The sequence below is a fragment of the Oxyura jamaicensis genome, chromosome 13, assembly GCF_011077185.1.
Source record: "Oxyura jamaicensis isolate SHBP4307 breed ruddy duck chromosome 13, BPBGC_Ojam_1.0, whole genome shotgun sequence".
In the NCBI taxonomy this organism is placed as follows: domain Eukaryota; kingdom Metazoa; phylum Chordata; class Aves; order Anseriformes; family Anatidae; genus Oxyura; species Oxyura jamaicensis.
This window is the reverse complement of record NC_048905.1, coordinates 8,416,471-8,435,733: the sequence shown is the minus strand read 5'-3', so window position 1 is coordinate 8,435,733 and position 19,263 is coordinate 8,416,471. Positions and strand designations below refer to the sequence as shown.

The window sequence follows — 19,263 nt, the reverse complement described above, 5'->3', positions numbered from 1 at the left end:
CGCGATTGGCCGAGCGGGCTGTCACTCCGGCTGTCCCCCCCCCCCCCCGATATCCCCGGCCCCCCCCCGCCGTGACAGAACCGCGCGGGTTCCGTGGGGCCGGGACGCGCCCGTCCCTGCGGGCCCCTCAGAGGGGCCGGGGCCGCGCCCCTGCCCCTGCCCCGGCTCCTGCCCCAGGCCCTAGGGATGGACTGCGTGGGGGCAGACTGGTCCCTGCACCTCCCCACGCCCCCCCGCCTGGGTCTAGGTTCTCCCCTCCAGGATCTGTCCCCAACCCCCCCCCCCCCGAGCAGGGTGCGGGGTGCGGTCCGGGCCGCCCTGAGGCGAACCGTGGCTTTCCCTCCCGAACCAAGTCAGGCGAATGGCGCAGGGTCACGGTGCCGTTTATTAAAACGAACGCAAATTATCGTTAATTATCAAGGGGAAAATTGCAATCCCGCGTCACCGGCGTGCCACGGAGCTCCCAGCAGCCTTACCCTGCCCGAGCCGCCGCCTCGTCCACAGGGGCACCGCAGTGCTTAGGGGGGGGCGGGCATGGCCCAGCCCCGCTGGTGCCTGCTGGCTGGGAGCCTGAGCGGGGCAGGCCCGGGCTGCCCCACACAGAGGCACCCAGAGCCCACGGAGCTGTGCCCGCCTCACCTGGGGCACCCGCGGCAGCTGGTGGGAGGGGGGACAGCGGTGACATGGTCCCTGAGGAGGCAGAGGAGGCACCGTGGGCTTAGGCAGGGCCGCAGACACCTCTGCGGCCTGGTGGTGCCACCCTGTGCTGGATCCCCCTGGGGATCGGAGGTGAGCTGGCGGTGGTAGTGTCAGTGCTGATGGCCGCGAGCTGCCAGGTGGGGACTGAGCCAAGCGGGGCCTGTGGGCTGGCTGATGGACGGAGCCACTCCCAGGGATGCGGCTGCTCCAAGCACCTGGTGGCACACGGGAATTAGCTAATGGCATTGTTAAAGAGAACACAGACAAATGTGTGGCAAGGTCCTCACCTGCGCGGCCCAGCTCCACCAACCTGAAGGGGAAAGGAGGGAAGCACTGGGCACCCCATGCTCCCTAAACGAGGCAGCACTGGGCTGCCCAAACACTGTCTGCCGGGCTTGGGGAGGCAAGGAGCAGCTCTTCTGCAAGCCAGGATCCCCCATCCCCGGCCTCCCTGCTCCAGGAGCTGTGAGCAGCAAACAGGGTGACTGCTGGTCCTGTGGCACCCACTGTCTTTGCCAGACCAGGCTGGGCACTGCTGAGTCCCTAAGCCCAGCCTTTGTGCTGCCAAAGTCCATGCTGACGCTGGCATGATGCACCCACGGGGGCTGAATCCCCTTGAGCACACGCTGGCTTGGAAGGGTGAAGTATGAGGGCAGGTTTGGGTTCTGTTGCAATGCAGCGTGGCAATAACTGCATGCATGTCTCTGCTGAGCTGGGGATGAGCAATGAGAGTGGTCCCAGGCCCGTTCTCTGTCACTCACCTTGCCCTGTGTCCCAGCTGCACACCTAGTTCACGGAGATGTTGATCTCTGGTCCGTGGCGATGCATCAGCTCAGACTGGAGGGAGAAGTGAGGGAGGGATGAGGCTGGCAGTGCTCCCAGCCTTGCTGCAGCAGCTGCATCCAGGGGAGCCAACCCAGGCTGCTGCCGGCAGCCTGACCCAGTGGCTGTCCCAGACTGCCACATGAACCACTGAGCATCCCCGTGGCATGGTGTGTGCTGAGCCCGTGGCCCAGCTTTGCTGGCTTTGCTGCAGTCCCTGCTCCTATGCTGCTTCCCAGATGCAAGCACTCATGGCTTTGGTACAATTTCAGCTGGGCTCCCTGCCTTGTGCCAAGGCTGTTGGCTCTACCTGCCTCTTGGGGCTGCAGATGCTGCCCAGGCCAGGCTCAGCCTCAGCACCAAAACATCGGTGGGAACAACAACAAAAGAGCACAGCTCCCAGGATATCACCCACCTCCTCAGTGTCGCTTTCCTCCTTCTCATGCTTCCTGGGCAGTTTCCCCTCTGCCTCCTTCCTGCCTGTTTCAGGCATGATGCTGTCCAGCCAGCTCAGGTCGTGCAGGGAGAAGATGCACTCCAGCCCCTTCCGGATCCCCACCAGGGCTAGCAGCTGGGGCCAGGGAAAAGTGCAGGTCAGCACAGCACAATCAGGGCTGGGGGCACCGTGTGGCACTGCCCACGTGGATGCAAGTCTGGGTAGGTCTGCGGCTTTGCTCTGGACGCCGGCAGGGCCAGCAGTGCTGTCTGGTTAACAGGTGAGCCTTACCATCACTGGGAAGATAATGGCAGCCACGGTGGACTTGAGGACCCAGAGCACAGCTAAGCACAGAACCTGGATGAATGTGAAGAGGTGCACTCGTCGCAGAGGCACGTGGCGGAGGTAGAGGAGGTCTGGCTGGTGCTTGGCTGGCATCAGGAACAACCGCACTCGATCCGTAAACTGTAGTGAGAGCACAGCAGACTTGGCACATACACGGTGCAGGGAAGGGACACCGGGCACTGTAGACACCTCCAGCTTGCAGGCAGCTGTCACCCACCTCCCTGCCATGACCGCTTGTCAGCTAGCTCAAAGGGGTGCCAGGAGTTGCCCCTGAGGCAGGCTGGGCAGGCAGCTGCTCACAGGGTCGCTTTGGGCAGGCTGGGGGCAGGAGGGGTGCACAGTTTGTGGTTTGGCAGGATGTTTTTTACCACTATTTGTGCAGTTCAGCCCTCAGGCTCTCTGCCCTCGCAATTCTGTGCTGGCCACCAGGGCTGCTCTTGGGATCTGTTATAGGTGAGTTTGTCTGAGCAGGGCTGCCAGACCAGGCACAACATTGCTCCAAACCAGGGAAGCTCTTTCCAGGTAAGCATTAGGAAACAACTCAAGCTTGTCCAAAGTGCAACCAAGAAATAATAACCCTTTGACTTCCCAGCCTGAGCTCACAGCACCTACCCGCAATCATGTTCTCATCAGGAGCTGGACGACTCTTCTCTTCTTGCAGGAAACTGCCCCTGCATTTAATGCAGCACAGCCCTCCCCACCCCCAGATTCCCCAAGCAAAGGGATAAGGGAGGTTTCCCAGCTTATCCAGAACAGGGTAATTGCAAGGAAAAACTACTATTTAAAGGAAAAAAATAAAAATAAAAAGGGGGTAGATATTACTGGAGTGGGGATTTCCCCACCCAGGGTTTTGCAGGAGTAGGATGGAGTTGGAAGATCAGTAGTATGGCCAGGGTCAAAGGACCAGCAAGGTCCTCTGCACTGCCTGCAGCTCCCAGGCAGCCACAGGGACATGCTCCCCTGCAGCTGTGAAGAGCAGGTCTGGGCCATCCACTGCTCCTCTGCTTCTCCCAGACTACCTGATCCACCAGTGCAGAAGTTGCTTATGCTCCCCAGCATCCCAGATACCTCTCTTTCCATTTCCTCTGACCCTTAAAGGCCCCTCTTTGCCCCACTGCCTTGGGCTTGTGGGTACGGTGCCGCGCTGCAGCTTGCACAGATTCAAAATCCAGGCTTTGTGCCATGCAGCAAAGTAAAAGCTGGTATTGAGCAAACCCCTTTATCCCTAAAACAGTACCCAGAAGCTTCCCCAGAGCAGTCCAGAGGCATGCTTTGTGCAGCCCCACTCACCTGGATGCTGTTCAGAGCCACCACCCCCATGTGCAGGAAGACCCCATACAGCACCGGCATTGGGATGTACTGGAAAACAGCAGGGTGAGATCTGTGCTCACTAAGCTTTGTTTCATTTAAGAACAGTCTGTATATTTGGCCACGACATTTGTTTACTTCACTTCTAATAGCACAATTTCTTGTCTTTTTGCTTATCTTATGGATCCAAGGGCTTTGCAGCCTAGATGTGTTCCCGTCTGTGCTGGGAACCGATGCAACCAATTTCCATCTTCAGGGAGGGGACACTCACACCGAGTGTCCTCATGTTCTAGCACATGGCTAGATGCTGGAGATAAGGCACCAAGCCACTTGGAGATGTGTCTTATGGCTTAAGATTTATAAATCGCAGTGTGGCTGGCAAAGCAAAGGCAGGTTTTGAGCTGGGATGGGTGACTAAGGGCCATAACTGAGCGGGCAGCTCTGTGAAATGGCACCAGGACCTGGCATGCCCTGAGCTATCCCCTGGCTGGTACCAGCAAAGGAGAGGAGCTGGGCAGAGCAGAGCAGGGTCCTGCCACCCCTGGGGTGCTTCCATGTTTACCTTCTCTCTCACAGCCGCATTTCCACGCTGTGCTGTCAGATTCCTGCCATCTGCGTTGCTCAGCACGGTCTGCTTTTCTCCCCGAGCCCATTCAGGCAAGGAGGGAGCTGGGAGTCACTTTCTGCTCCCCATGGGATCCCAGTGGGATTGTGGGGGTGCCTGGGGTTTGGGTCAGCTTTACTGGTGTGATGGAAGGGTCACTGGAGAGTATGATTCCCCCCTTTCCCCTCCCCTTCCCTGGCAGAGCGCCTTCTCACTGTTGGCTAGGTTTCCCTGCGCCAGCTCGACCAGACGGGGATGGCTGCAGCTGGAGGGGTTTGGGAACCACCAGCCCACGGCCCTGGCCTTGCTGGATGCAACCACTCCTCACCTACTTCACAAAGAGGCAAAAACCCTTGGAGGCCAAAACCAGAAGCTGCTTTCCATACCTTGAGAATGGGTGCCATAAAGACGGAGACTCCTGTGAGGATGAAGACTGCCAACCCGGTCAGCCTCTGCTCCCTGCAGGCGGTGGCACATGTGTCACAGGAGGCTCGGGGCTCTCTCAGGCACCCACAGCCCCCGCCTGCCCCCCAAGGCACAGCAGTGCCCCAGCTTCCACTGGGTCTCTGCAGAGGCTTTTTCATTTTTGCTGGTGGTGGCAGCACGTGGGGGCGGCACACAGCAGCACCCCTGGGCTTTGAGGAGCCTCACCCAGCCACCGAGCCTCAGCAGGCACTGCTGAGAGCCCATCCTGGGGGGATCAGGGGCTTCCCCCTGGACACACGAGCAGCCCCAAAGCTGGGGCATGGTGCCAGCTCTGCTGACTGCTGTGGGTACCTGCCTGTCCCCTGGCGCTGCAGCCACAGGCAGGAGGGACATGGGAGCCACCCAGAACGGGGGTGCTGTGGGGGTCGAGCTCAGACCATACCGGATGCCCAGGAACTCGGGTTGCTCTCCTGGAGCTGAGGTTGTGCTCTCCTTCCTGAGGCTGTCCATGTGTGCCAAGGAGATGACGGTGGCCGACACATACCAGGGGAGGCCCGTCACGGAGGTGACGATCATCAGGAGGGAGACGCAGAGGAGGTCCAGGTGAAAGCCTGCCCCTTTCTGCAACGAGGGAGGGCAGGGCCGGGGGTGAGCTGTGGACCGTGGCAGCACCATGGGGCTGGAGGGCTCTCACAGGGCACAGGGGGCAAGACGCTGTCCCAGAGGATGACAGGCCCGGGGGCTGTCCCCACTGGCCAGCAGGGCGGGTGCCTGTCCATGGTAGGAAGGCAGGGATGTGCCATGTGCGAAGCCAGTGAGGGGGCAGCCTGACTGGCTCTGCTGTGATCATTGTCCCTTGGCCCTGTGGAGCTGTGTGGAAGATGTCCTTGTCCCCTAGCTGGCTGTCCCTGCAATGGTTCCACACTGGTGCACCTCCCTGGTGGCCGGCCCCCACCAAGTCCTGCTGCCTGCCCCTCCTGCGGTGGGTGACAGAGGCGTGGGCTGGCAACGTCAGCAGAGGGAGAGGCTCAGTGGCAGCCCCAGAGCTGGTGAGAGGACCAAGACCCCTGACACTGCAAACCCCATCGCCTCCTGCCTAGCGAGGGCTCAGTCTTGCAGAAGTCAGCAGAGACATTGGCACTGCCATCGTGGGTGCCAGGCAGCCCTGCCTGGTGCTCCTGTCCCCAGCGGTCAGGCCCACAGACTGGAAACCCTCAGTCCTCGGTGTCTGGCTTCAGAAAGGGCTCGATCGGCTGCCCGAAGGATGCAGGTACCCAGGCCTGGCAGCAGCCGACCAGCCAGCTCCTTCTGAGCACCCACATCGGTTAAGCAAAGGTGCTGCGTGTAAGGAGACATCTCCCCGACAGCCTCAGAGGAGCTGCAGTGCCCAGCACGGGACCTGGCCACAGTTAGGTGTGCAGCTCTGCCCTGGCTGCCCAGCTTGCCCCAGGGCTCACACGTGGGGTAAGCAGGGTGCTCCCCGTCCACGGCCGGCACCCCAGCCAGCCCCTGCCCATCCTCTGGCCCCCACTCACCTTCAGCTTGTACTCCTTGCGGTTAAGGATGACAGCCGTGATCTGCTGGTCCATGAAAATGAGGATGGTGACGAGGATGGCGGGCACTGCGGCTGCCAGGCACACCCACCAGGGGTTGGCTCCAAAGGGGAGGACAATCCAACCCCGTGTGGGGTTCGTGGGCTACGGAAGGCAAAAGGATTGTGCTAGTTGACGTGATGCCACAGCAGGGTGAAGAGACCAGCCCATAGGTGCCCGAGCTGGAGTAACATGGGTACCTGCGGATGTTCCCTCCTGGGTAGCGTGACTCACCCAGCTGCCCTACAAGGACACCCTGGCTCCGTCTGAGCAGGCACCACGAGCGAGTGCCAGGAGCCGGGCACACCTAGAGTAGCACGTGCCCTCCTGGGACACAAGCTGTGGGGGCAGCAGCTAAGTGGTGGGTAGAAGGGGAGATATTGCAAGTTTGATGACAGTGAGCCACGAGTGCCCAAGGCCCTCGCAGGAGGTGGCAGCACACGTGGGCGACAGTCCAGCTCATGAAGAGGCTGAGCCTGCTCCTTAGTGCTGCCAATCCCTCTCCACACCCAGGGTGGGGAGCCCAAGCCCAGGCTTGAGCTCGTGCCTCCAGCTCCAGCATGAGCTGTAGCATGAGGTGGTTGTCCCGCGTGAGCACGACTGGGCCAGATTATTTACAGACCACAGGATCGGCTGCAGCTCAACCCCTTGTACGCAGGGGAGGAACCTACACTGATAGAGGGCTGAAGGGCTACAGGAGGACAGCCATGCCAACAATCTGTCCTGCATTTCCACCCAGACCACACTGATGGGAAAGACACCAGCAGCAATGTGAGACGGTCTCCACAGAGGATGCAGACCTGATGGCTGACAAAGCTTGCAGTGCCCAGCACCAGCACATCAGCCTGATAGCACGGTGGGACTTGGGGGAGATGGACTGGGGCACTAAGCCCAGCCAGGCTGTTTGCGGGTAGAGGTAAAGAGGTGAGCTCCTGGAGGCACTGGCATGGCAAATCCCCACAGTCCTTGGGCATCCAGGCTCCCCAGCTGGCCAGAGTGGGTTTGGCACGCCAATGTTTGCTGCTCCAGCCGGTTCTCCTGTTGTCCGTAGGGACTGCGCTCCCTGCAATACACCGGGGCTGGGTGGGCTACACCCGCTTCCCATGGAGGAGGGATGCCAGCTCCTCTGGGCAGCCCCTTCTCCTCTCCCCTTGATTTGTGAGACAATGCTGGAGACAGTTGACACGCTGGGAAGATGAACTAGCAGGCTCCTGCCAGCAAGGGCGAGCCCTCAAGCACCCGTGGTGTGCGTGGGACATGCCTGGGCTGGCCTGGAGCAAGCAAGTTGTAGCAAAGGCTCCATTCTTCTACAGATCCTCCCTCCTCCAGGCTGAGACCTTGCACAAGCTGCAGCAGCCCCCTGCCCTGGTGTCTTCTCCCATCCAGCGGTGCCTGGGCAGCGCCGTGTGCTCAAAAGGCCAGGCAGGGCCCACAGCCCCTGCCCTGTGTGCGCCTCTTTGAAAGTGCTGCCAACTCCCCACCCGCCAGTCACCTTCAGCTCGCTGGGAACAAGGAGCTTGGGGGTCTCCAGGCCAAGGGCCAGGTCGATGGCACAGAAGATGAGGATGGCCAGGATGATGGAGAAGTCGCTCACCAGCTTCCGAAGCTGCAATGCCGCAGACAGGGAGGCTTTTGCCTGGGCTGGCTGGGGACCATCCCCAAGCAGCTGCAGTGGGGGGGACCATCCGTGCACCCCAGAAACATGGCAGGGCCAGCCCCAGCTGGGCGGCTGGGAGCCACTTACCCCTGTGGGAAAGTAGCGGCTGCTCTTGAAGTGCTTGAGCACCGTGCAGCAGAGGAAGGTGCCCCCGAAGAGCAGGAAGGACAGGAGGGTGACGTCGGGCACGTACTGGCAGCTGGCCCCCAGGAGCTGCCCTCCTCGACTCAGGCACTGGGCCCGGCTCAGCCAGGCGGGGGCTGCGGGAGGCTGTGGGGATGCAGGGAGGGAGCAGGAGGAAAGGGGGCAAGGATGCGGGCACCTGGAGCCCGAGGGCCAGGGCGGGCAGCCCTGCACTCTGTGTCCCCCCTGGGGAGAAGGGTCCGTACCTGCTGCAGGGCTGTGGGCGAAGGGAGCGGTGTGTCGGTGTCATTCCCTGCAGAGACGTGGCCTGTGGGAGAGTGGTGGGAGTCAGTGCCCTGGGGCTGGGCTTGGAGCAGCCAGGACCCCACTGCTGTTGCATTCCCAGGGGGTTCTGAGCTGGTCTGGCTGCCCAGGCAGGGCCGTGTGGGACCCCTGAGGCCTGGAAATGTCTCCAGGCAGCAGAGGGAGAGCCTGATCTGCAGCTGTGTGCTCTGTGTGGCATCAGGCCAGGGCTGATGCATGGGAGTGCAGGAGGGGCTGGAGCCAAGTTGTACAGGATGCATCCCTGGTCCAGCCCCTCGCAGACCCTGCAAGGCTTCCTCACGTTCTTCCAGCTCTTCAGTGTTGCCTCCTCACTGCCAATAGTCCTTCCCCAGCTCTTCCCACAGCCCATTTCCAGCTGTCCTGAAGTGTGCGAAACTTCAGTCATTCCAAGTGACGTTTTCCAGCCCAAAGGTCTGCCTTTGGGGTTGTAAAGGCTTGGAAAGGGCTTGGCTGAAACATCATCACACTCAGAGGCAAGAGCAGCACTGAGCTCTGCTCAGCATTGATGCTTTTGGTACACAATGCCATGGCTCACTGCCATGGTGATCCTGCAGATGTGGTGATCTCCATGTCACTGGAGACACATCTCATTCAGACCCCATGAAACCCCCTCTGACTTATAGAGCAGATTATAACCTGCAGAGAAAGCCTGCCCTGGTGCTGCTGGGCCCCCCACCTCCAGTGGCCAGCTTCCCCCATGCCCAAGCTGCAAGAGCTGGGCTGTGCTCATCGGGGCACTCCAACCGAGGAGACCACAGATTCAATGAGGGGTTGGATGGATGGGGTCTCTGCCCTGATTCCAGCCACAGGTCACAGAGGGGCTCAGCAGGGGTCCCTGGCATGGGACAGGGGTAGTGTCAGTGGGGCTGTCACCAGAGTCAGGAAGGTAGTTCCCATATCCCATCGGGAAAGGGCTGGCCCAGACCAGACAAAGAGGCAGAATGAGGTGACATTTCCATGCAGCTGGCTGCTCACTCTTGTGTCTACACCAGAGCAAGCTGCGGGGATGCCCTGGGACAGCTCCTGACCACACATGCCCTGGTTGAGGGGCACAGCCAGCACATGGGACTGAGAAGCCTCCCCCCCTCTGGCTGTGAGGCATCCTTGAGCCAGACAGCCCTCATCTTCCTTGGGGACCACAGCGCTCCTCAGGGCCAAACTTAGCCCCTGGACAGACAGGGCCTGGACAAGGCAGGGCCACGCTCTGTGGTGCCTGGGACACGCTGTGCCCACCTTCATCGCCTCCCTTGTTCCTGCTCTGAGACAGGCTGGTGGAGAACAGCCCGCAGCAGAAAACATTGAGGCTGCTGGGCTGGGGCTCTGCCACAGCCATGAGGCCCCAGTGAAGGTACAGCCCCACATACACAGCCAGGGCACTGCCCACCAGTGCGACACTGCCCCACAGCCACCCCAAGCCGCCAGCCTGGGAGCTGTGCGGGCTGCACAGACCAGGAGCTGCACCAGGCAGCCTGGGCTTACCTGGGCTGGACAAGTTGCAGGAGCAGCTGTACAAGGTCACATCATCAGTTCGGTACTGCCAGTTGATGGGGAAGGCTTCTGCCAGGCTCAGCATCTTCTTCAGGGCGTCATAGATGAATATCAGGCTGATGAGAGCACAGAAGCCTTCCTCAGTGAAGCGGGTGAAATACTGCACCAGGTGGCTTGCTTCGGTGGCCACCAAGACCAAGCCGAAAAAGGCCACCCAGAGCCCGATCCAGAGGCGAAACTCCAGGTAGTCGAGGCTGTAGTCCCTAGTGGGAAGGGTGACCCAGCTCCTCAGTACAGCACAGAAACACGAAGGTAGCCCATGCCTGGCCAGGGGATGGTGGCAGCAAGGGGATGTCACCTGAGGAGCCCCCCTCGGCACAGTCCTTACTCGCTGAAGGAGAAGAGGAGGCGCTCGAAGACCAGCACAGGACCAGTGCTACTCAAGATGGTCAGGGGCTGGCCGGAAAAGAGGCAGAAAATGGAGCCAGCAAAAGCGGTGCCCAGGAAGCTCTCCAGCACGCCCTGCAATGCAAATAGATGGGGTGCTGTGACCGGGTATGCAGTGGAGACAGGGGGATGGGCTTCACATGGCTGCCTGAATGCTCCTTGCTGTCAGCCTGATGAAGGACAATGGAAGGGCAGGTTCCAGGCTGACAGCCCCGCAGGCAAGGAAGGAGGGGAAGGCAGGGCATGTGGGCTTGGCATTGCTGGTGCTGCTGGTGCTAGGTACTGGGGCTGGTACTGGCTGCAGGTGTGAGGAGACATTACTCAGGGAGCACCCCTGGGTTTATCCTCAAGCTGTCACCAGAGCCAGCCCATTATGGGACCAGGTCCTGACACGGCATGGGGATACAGCTGCAGAAGCAAGACTGACCAGGGCCTGCAGCTTCCCTGAGCCTGCTGTGGGGCAGCACACCAGAACACCACCAGCCCCATCTGCACCTGCAGGCTGTGTCTTGAGGCAGATGCCATCCCTCATCCTTCCTGGGGAGCAGGGGAAGCCCCAGAGTGTGGGGCCCTAGCTTGGCACTGGAGCCCTGGGAAGGCCAGGGAAGGGCAAACTATTGTCCAAAGACAATACTGGTGCATGAGCAGGGAGGTTTGTGTTGTGCTTCCCCTGGCAGCCCTGCCCTGAGGACACTCATTGCCAGGCAAGCCCCATGTGCCTACCCTGTGGCATGGTTCACACCCAGCTTGGCACCCCGTGAGCACACTGACCTGCATGTTGGCTGTTGCGTCCCCCAGCATGCCCCCAAAGGTGATGGCATTGGTGACAGTTGCCAGGTAGATGTAGAGAACTGCTGAGAGGCACTGAATGTGCAGGGCATCAGAGAAATCACTCCTGTACCAAGGTGCCTTCCTCCGGATGTCTCGGAACAGCCCCCCAAAGAGCCTACAGCCAGAAGGTTGTGAGAGGAAAGAGGTCTCAGAGCACTCTCTCCTGATGGCCAGAGCCCCACCAGAGAGCTGCTGGTCCCTTCCCTTGGAGCTACCAGCCAGCAGAGTTTGGAGGTGGTGGCTCTGGCAGACTCACTGGGGAGGACCTTTGAACTGCCCAGCTGAGCTAGGGCTGATGGAGCAGGCGAAGGCATGGCCTCCCCCTGCTCCATGGCAAGGGGAGCGGCTGACGCCTGTCTGTCCATGCACTCACCTCCCTGTCCTCTCCAGCTCCTCACTGAAGTGCAGGTGGCCCAGGCCAGGTCTGTCCTCAGCAGCTGCTGTGCTCCCATTGCAATGAGATTTCCACTCCCGCAGGTGCATGGAGATCCTGAGGCAGAGCCAGGGAAGCCTGAGCAGGTAGGCTACAGACCAGAGCCCTCAGAACACCGATGCATCTAGGAGAGGCTACGAGGGGACAGGAAGGTTGGAGAGGGAAGAGGGTTGTAGGCAGGGCCTCCTGTAGGGAGATGTGAAGGGGCTTGGCTAGGAGGACTTCACTGGCAAAGACTGGCTCCTGGGTGACTTCATCCCCTTAGAGACCCAGATTTCAGCATCAGAGGCTTGCAGCAGAGATATTTTGCTGCAGATCTTCCCCCAGGATACCTCTTATGCGGAGATGGCAAACAGCTTGGTGGAGGAATTCGGGCACTGGCATCCCATTTCCCAGGAGGAAGCACGGTCAGCTCATCCAGAAACACATCAATTCCTGCAGTGATGTCCTCTTGGTTCATAGCCTGCAGGGCAACCCTTTGGAAGAGCTGTGGTGATGTACAGTGGATTAGCTGTAAAACCCTGCATTCAGCTATTCCCCCAGCCTCCCAGCCAGGAAAGCACCCATACACTTCGTTACAATGGGTGTGCCTAGATCCTACACACCAAGCCAAAATCTTTTTCTTATCCTAGGCAATGGAAGCTGCCAGCCTGTTCTGTCCTCTGCTTCTCACACTGCAGCCTGCAGAGGAGTCTTGGTATCCTCAGCTCAGCCCCGTTCCACCCTGAGTGCTCAGAACAACTGCTGCATCAGGCTTACCTCATCTGTCAGCAGCGTGGCCATGGCCCTTCCGATCTCATGATAGGCTTTCGCTTTGGCATGGGGGCCCAGCAGAATGAAAAGAAACCTATGGACAAGACAGCAACCCGTGAACATCCCTGTACAAGCAACTTCTCCTGGGGGAGCTGCTTCTGAGGGCGAGCCACTGTGCTGCTGGGATCCCAGTGACAAAGGCTCTGCGAGCTTGAGGGACTGCTGATGCCAGGCAGTTTCCCCTGCACATGGGGAGGTGGGTGTCTACCCCAAGCAGGAAGCTGGGGGTGGGCAGAAGACAGGACACACACTTGCTGCCCAGTGCATAGAAACCAGGAGACCACAGGGCACCGAGACCCCAAGGTCTGCAGAGACAGGGCTGACTGGTGTGGGAGGCAGCTCTTTGGGGCACAGGAAGAGTCAGGTGCTTGACGTGTGGGTTCAAGCTCATGGGGATGTTGCTCACAGGAGCATTACCATCAGGAAGGAGAGCTTGCTAGCTGCGTGGGAAGCAAGGTTTGATAGGACTGCATGGACATAGGAAGAGAATGCAAAGGGCTCAGAGCCCTTGAAGAAATATGGCTAAAATCCCACACCTCATGGAAAGCTGCAATATAAAGTGTACAGAGGGACAGCCTGTCCAAATATTTAACCAAGTCCCCCACTTTTTTTCCAAGACTGCAGAAATCTGTTACTGTCACGATACACAGAGGTTGCAGAGTGGTTACAGTGATCAGACCCAGATCAACATCCAGAAATGGGACAGGGGAACTATTCTAACAGCATGAGCAGGGCTGAATGTGGCTGAAAAGAGCCTGCTCCAGCCCTGATGTGCAATGTCAGTGCTTGAAGCCTCCCAGACCCTGCTCCATGTGGTAGGAAGGAGAGGAAAGCAGTACAGAGCAGCAGCTGCCCGGGATTTCATTCACATATGTGTGTGCATAGAGACAATGGGAAAACCAGACAGATAAAATCCTAGAGATGAAACTGGTGGGTCAGTAGCTCCGGTATGTCGGCTGCATCCACATGGCAGCTCAGAGTGGCAGGCAAAGGGGAATGGCATTAAGGGTACTGAGATGGGTAGGGACAAACTCTCTTGCTCCCATTCGGGCCCAGAGAGGAAAAAGGGCCATTTAGAACTATGTGGAAAAGTGTTGTTATCAGCCATATAAAGACACACAGCAGTGCTCCATGGGGATATGCCTCGACCTCAAACCACACGATTCCCAGCAAGGAGACCTACAGGAGGTGAATGTCCTGCTTCTGTTCATCCTCTGAATGCTCTGGCTGCAGTGACCAGGAGGTGGCAATGTTCCTCCAGATCCCTGTCTGTCTCTCCAGTATGCTTCCTAAGGAAGTCAGAGGGACACACTGGAACTTCCCTGTTACAGCTTCAAATGATACACTCTGCAACCATGGCAAAACATCTCTTGCACCCGCTCCTCTCCCTCTATGCTGACAATGCCCCGTACTAAAGCAAGAGACACCCCGCTGCTCTGAAAAGCATCCGTCAGGCCAGCCTGGCTGGAAAGAGAGAGGCTCCCCAAAATCTGCATCCCTTTCCAGCCTCGAGCACTGATGCTCCTGGGGAGTAAGCTGAGTGCATCCAGACCCTCCTATGGAGGAGGGTCTGGAGTTCAGTTCCTAGCAGAGTTCAGGTGGGGACAACACAGGGGTCCGTCCCCTCAGCCTGCCTAGCAGCTGCTGACACTCTGCTCTCAGCACTTCCCAGCTGCAGTGAACTGAGCTCCTGAGGGACTCTGGAAAGCTGGAGTCAGGCAGTGAGTCAGGGTTCTGGGACTGTGCGCAGGCTCTTTGTGTGGCTTTGGGTGTCTTCCCCTTGGCTTTTACCAGGTAAGTCTAGTCATGGGTGCTTAGCTCAAATGGTTGTTCTGTGCTCCATGGTCCAGAGCTTGAGGGATGCAGGAGCGAGTGGGGACACAGACCACAGAGGGGACTACAGGGCTGGAAAAGGGGCTTGTGTGACCAGCAAAGGGCCGCCAGCCAAGCTCCAGTTACCTGCTGGGGAGAGCAACTTCAGTCAGTGAGCCAAGTGCCACCACCTCCCTTAAACGAACAAAAACGGTGAATGGCTTCTTCAGGAAGTCAACTTCACCAACCATAACGTTGGCAACTTCGGCCCCTGGTGGGAGCTTCTTCTTAAATCGGTTTCTCAGCTGAAATGACATGGAAAGGAAAGTCCATGTAGGATGACACCTGCCACAGCACTGTCATATCTAAGGCAGCTGCTTTCCCTCTCTGCTCAGCAGCTGGAACTCATGATGTGGTGGCTGTCCAGGGGCCAGGGAACTTCTTGCAATGAAACCAAGCTGCTGCAGCACTTCCAGCTGCCAGCCTTGTCAGCTGCACTATGCACCTGTCTGGCCATCTCCTTGGGGCATCATGGCCTGGGGACTCCCTGCCTCCCTCAGAGATGACACATCAGGAAGACTTGGCTCTGCAGTGACAAACACAGGCCTATCCAGTAACAGTAATGCCATTAGTGGACAGAATTTTTCAGCCCACTTTGGGTTTGAGGCCAAGAAATGCATCCATTGCTTGGAAAAATCGATTACTTCCACAGAGACTCTGATCCCGGATCCCTCCTGCCTCCTCTCCTGCCTTACCTGCTCCTTGAGAGGTGTTTCTGAGAGCTGGGCTCTGGGCTGAGAGCAGTTTTTGGCCTTCCCTGAGGAAAAAAAAAGAAAAAAAAAAAAGAGAAGCAGCAAAATACATGTGCAAGCGAAAGCTTAGCATATGTATTGCCCCAGGTAGGTGGCCCAGAGGCAGCAGAGACACAGCAGGAGGGATGGTGGTGTCCCAATTCACCAGCCGGGGCTGGGCCGCGAGTGGCTCAGCTCCCAGCACCGGCACAGCCAGGTGCCAGGCATACCTCTGCAGGGACTGAGGCCGAGGTCAGCGAGCGCCAGCAGTGGGGATTTGGTGGCTTGGTGCCGCGGCTGGAGGAGCAGCAGAGCTGCCAGGCGGTCCTTCAGCTCAGGCTGCAGCACCCAGTCATTGGGCTGCCTGCAAAGCGCCTTGTCTGCAACAAGGACAGGGGAATTGCTTAGCTCCCCACACTGCCCAGCCATGGGGCTCTGCCAGAGGAAAGCCCCCTTTGCTGGCCTGGCAGAGCCACTTTGGATGCCCAGCAATCCTGTGTCACTGCTTTAAGTTAGGGATCTCCTGGTGGCTTGGCCCCGCTCCCAGAGGAAGCTCATCCTGTGAGGTGACCTTTACATTTCCCACGTACCAATTATTTCCTTGACACTGTGGGCATCCAGATCCAGGAGCACTGTCCCTTTCTGCAGGCATGTCCTCAGCTCGAAGAGGCTGTGTAGGGGGAGGGCTGGGATATGGGGCATGCTCCAGCGCTCCCCTCCGTCCTCCACCTTCTCCTCGAACTTTATCCACCTACCCAGGAAGAATTACAGGGTCAGTGGCATGAAGTGGGCTGCTCTGGTGTCCAGTGCCCAGCAGCAGGAGCTGCAGATCCCTGATCTCAGCATAGGGCTAGGCCAGGTAGGATGGGGTTTTGGGGCCCGGGGCTGGCAGTTTGGGTGGCTGGTGGCAGGAGCAACCCAGGCAGGTACATCCCTGCCCCTGCCACCTCACACCTTGCTCTGAGTTCCTGCCCAGAGGAATTTCACCCATCCCTATAGCTAGCAGTGCTTGCTGGAAGTCAGAAGAGACGTGTTTTGAGGCATTTACCCTGAACAGGCCGTGCCAAGTATTTGCAGACCAGCACACACAGAGCTTCCCTTTGTCCCACCAGCATGCGGCACGGTGCGTGCCCAGCAGAGTGCTGCAGGCCCAGCGCTGGCTGTTCCTCCAGGCAGGCCCAAGGGAGGCCCATGCTGGCTGAGGCGGAGCCTGGGGCACAGCCATGCTGGCAGAGGACGGCTGAGTACGGAGGAGAGTCCCCAGCACACCGACTTTTGGCTCTGGGGCAGTGGCACCCGCTTTCCCTCCATACCCTCTGGCCCCTGCAGCAGGCCCGCTGCTGCCAGAGCCCCCTTTTGCACACACCCCAGGGGTGGCATGGCGAGGGGACACATCCTGGCCACGCTCCTACCCAACACCAGCTGGCCCTGGCTCCTCTCCCCTGCTGCCTCTGCCCCAGGGTCCCATCCTCCCTCCCTGGCCTGAGGTGACCCAGCCAGCCCTGAGCTCCATCTACTCCTCCACTCCCAGCTCTCACCCTCGGGTTGTTTCTGACTCCTGCTGCCTCAGGCATCTGAGCCATTTCCAGATCCTGCTCCTTCTTTCTCCCTATGTCCTAGTTCCACCCTGGCAGTGCTGCCCTATGGCCAAAACATTTTTCCAGCCCTTTCTTCCATACTCTAGAAAAGAAATCAAATTGTCTCCCAGGCATCCAGGTTGTGTGCACAGGGATCACAGCCACAGGCCTAGCCCTCCTGCTGGGCTGAGATCCAACTCCTCCATGCCATCCCAGAATTTTTGAGGAGAGCAGCACACCCTCATTTTCACCAGCAGTTTCTGGGAAGGTCGCATGCACTTCTTGGGAAGAGCTGCCCAGTGTTGCTGGACGGCTCATGGTCTGCACCCAGGCTTTGCCCCTGCTGCCAGTGCACTGCAGGGTACATCCTTCTCCCCAGCTCTTCTATGAAACCTACTTTCCCCATTTTCCCACAGTGATCTTGCTGCTATGCTTTCAGTTCTGCTTCAGCTTCAGCTGTGCTGGGCCAGTGCTGAAAGGCAGTGAGCAACGAAGCACTGTCCCATCACCAGCTTGCAGCATAGATGCTGAGGCCTTGGAGAGGCAGCAAATGCAGAAGCAGAACTAAGGAAATATATGTGTCAGCACTGTGCAAAGGCAGGGTCACTGTCTGCACCTTGCCTGACACTGTGTCCTCACGGGTGGTGGAAACTTTCAGATGAAATGAGTCACTCGAAATTAGGAAGAAGAATTTCCTGGAAGACACAGCATGGGCACTGGAGGGAGGAGAGCAAATTGAGCATCCCTATTGTTGAGGAACCATTACATGCCAGAGTAAGGCAGGAGACTTGCCCAGCAGACAGCTCAGCACTGCTGGAGCACCTAGTAGTTTAAAGACCATTTCACCCTGGGTTCCCCAAGCACCACCACCAGCTGGCCTGACCACAGCATGAGTGCCTACCTGGCCGTCTCTTTCCACTCCAGGCCTTCCGGGGTGCTGAGCAGCTCATTGAGCTGGATGAACAGCAGTGGACACTTTCTGTCCCCCACCTCTTCCTGTTGCAGGATGGCACGGACTCGCTCTGCTGCTGAGGTGATGCTTGAGGCAAAGATGCTGCGGCTGGCCACTGGGTAGAGGACATCGGAGCTGCTGCTCGGGGTGTCTTCTTGCCTGAGCTGTGAGTGGGCATCTGCTGCCTGCGGAGCTGCGCTGGCTGGCCCAGGCACTTGGTCTGTCATTGTGACCAGCGACTGGGAGCCACGCGCACCAGTGTTGCTGGTTGCTCACTCTTCTGGAGCTGCTGGCATCTTGCTCATCTCACCCTTATAAAAGCTGTGAACCAGTTCAAACTGGCCACAGACTAACAGCCAGGAGCCAAACCCCAAACAGCATTATCAAAATACAGTGGCCAGCCCTGAAAACCATGGTGTCTCTGGCTCCCACTGCTCCTAGTCACCAACCTGGGCAAGAGACCTGGGGACCCCAGGTCTGCCACCAGCTGCTTTAAACCTGGGCTTGTGGGTGACATTCTTACCCACCTCGCTTGATGCTGGGGACAATGACATGAGCCAGATAACCATCATGATGACTGTGATTGCTGCAGTGAGGATGAAATAGGGCTTTCCTGGTTAAATGTCAGAACCCACCACCCACATCTGCCTCCTAGACCAACCACAAAACTCTACATGTGTTTTTGGAGGAAGCAGCTTGTCTACAAGCACTCCTGCACCCTCCCAAACCTCAGTGGACTCTGGAGAGCACACAGCAAGGCCAACCCCGCGAAGCCAATGGCAGTAGGGGTGCATGTGCCAGGCAGCCCTTGCCCACTCTCCCCACAGTGTGTGGGAGGAGGGAGCACATGGCCCCATGGCAGTGTTTGCCGGGGAGGGGGACGCAGCACCATGCTCTTCCCTTGCTGCGGTGGGGCAACAGGGATGTGCGACAGGGGAGGATGTGTCACCGCTGAGGAAATCCAGAGTGGGGCAAGAGGGAGCCTTCGGGAGATGAGGAGCTGCTGGCGAGCTCACGGCAGAAGGTGAACAGTGCGTCATGGCTGTGCTGAGTGGCGACAAGGGCCATCACGGCATGCAGAGGATGTCACCATGGGATGAGGCAGGCAAGCGGATGTTGCAGCGTGTGCAAGGAGGAAGGATGTGGGGACATCTGTACAGCCCTCCTGGGCAGAGGGAGCTGGCACAGTGAAGCCACAGCCAGTGGAGACAGAGCCTTTTGTCCTGCAGTGCAGGGCCACCACAGAGCTCAGTGCTTCTCCTTCCCATCACTGCTCCACCAGTGCAGGATGAGGGGACCAGCCCTCACTTGTCCTAGCAGCAAGTGGCTAGTCGTCCTACTCGGACCATCATCGACCCACTCTCACCGTCCCCAAGCAACTGTTAGCAGCCCACCCTCTGTGAGGACTGCTGGACACCCCAGCCTATGCCTTGAGCTGGCCACACCTGGAGGAAAGCTGATGGCAGGGAGCGGTGCCCTGTGCCGCTGGGCCAGGGCAGGATGGAGACAAGCCTGCTGTGTTGCCACAACATGCAGCCCTGCCTGCACTGCCGTGCGGTTTTGCTACCTTCATTCCTTGCAAACAAATAGTCCTGTTGTATACAGTGCAAATACCACAACATGCAACACAAACAGCCCAGCAAACACTGGCTGTTTGTACTGGAACCAGTCAGTCTGTGCAGGAGTTGGTGGTGGGAGCAGCCTGGAGCAGGGCCAGGCACCACCATTGCTGAAGTCACGTTTCAGGGGAGCATGGGTGGTC

At 58.8% G+C, this 19,263-nt stretch overlaps 2 protein-coding genes across 2 annotated transcripts in view; both read right to left on the bottom strand.

The window, feature by feature from the left end:
- Positions 1–1,274, bottom strand: part of LOC118173971 (ankyrin repeat and KH domain-containing protein 1-like) — a 116,048-nt gene extending 114,774 nt beyond the window's left edge. The window contains exon 1 of the mRNA XM_035338943.1: positions 1,221–1,274. Within this exon, the coding sequence (XP_035194834.1) occupies positions 1,221–1,274 (54 nt within the window). The remainder of the gene's footprint in view (positions 1–1,220) is intronic.
- On the bottom strand, positions 759–18,077 carry SLC4A9 (solute carrier family 4 member 9). The gene is made up of 22 exons (XM_035339014.1): positions 17,451–18,077; positions 15,563–15,723; positions 15,203–15,352; positions 14,937–14,998; positions 14,329–14,486; positions 12,316–12,403; positions 11,889–12,043; positions 11,497–11,613; positions 11,064–11,238; positions 10,234–10,367; positions 9,837–10,108; positions 8,279–8,340; positions 7,977–8,159; positions 7,725–7,838; positions 6,176–6,337; positions 5,083–5,261; positions 4,601–4,673; positions 3,593–3,661; positions 2,249–2,422; positions 1,937–2,092; positions 1,461–1,536; positions 759–914 (listed from the first exon to the last, which is right to left on the bottom strand). The coding sequence occupies exons 1-21, from the start codon at positions 17,726–17,728 to the stop codon at positions 1,486–1,488; spliced, it is 2,973 nt and encodes a 990-aa protein (XP_035194905.1). The 5' UTR covers positions 17,729–18,077; the 3' UTR covers positions 759–914; positions 1,461–1,485.
- Between the last annotated feature and the right edge of the window lie 1,186 nt (positions 18,078–19,263).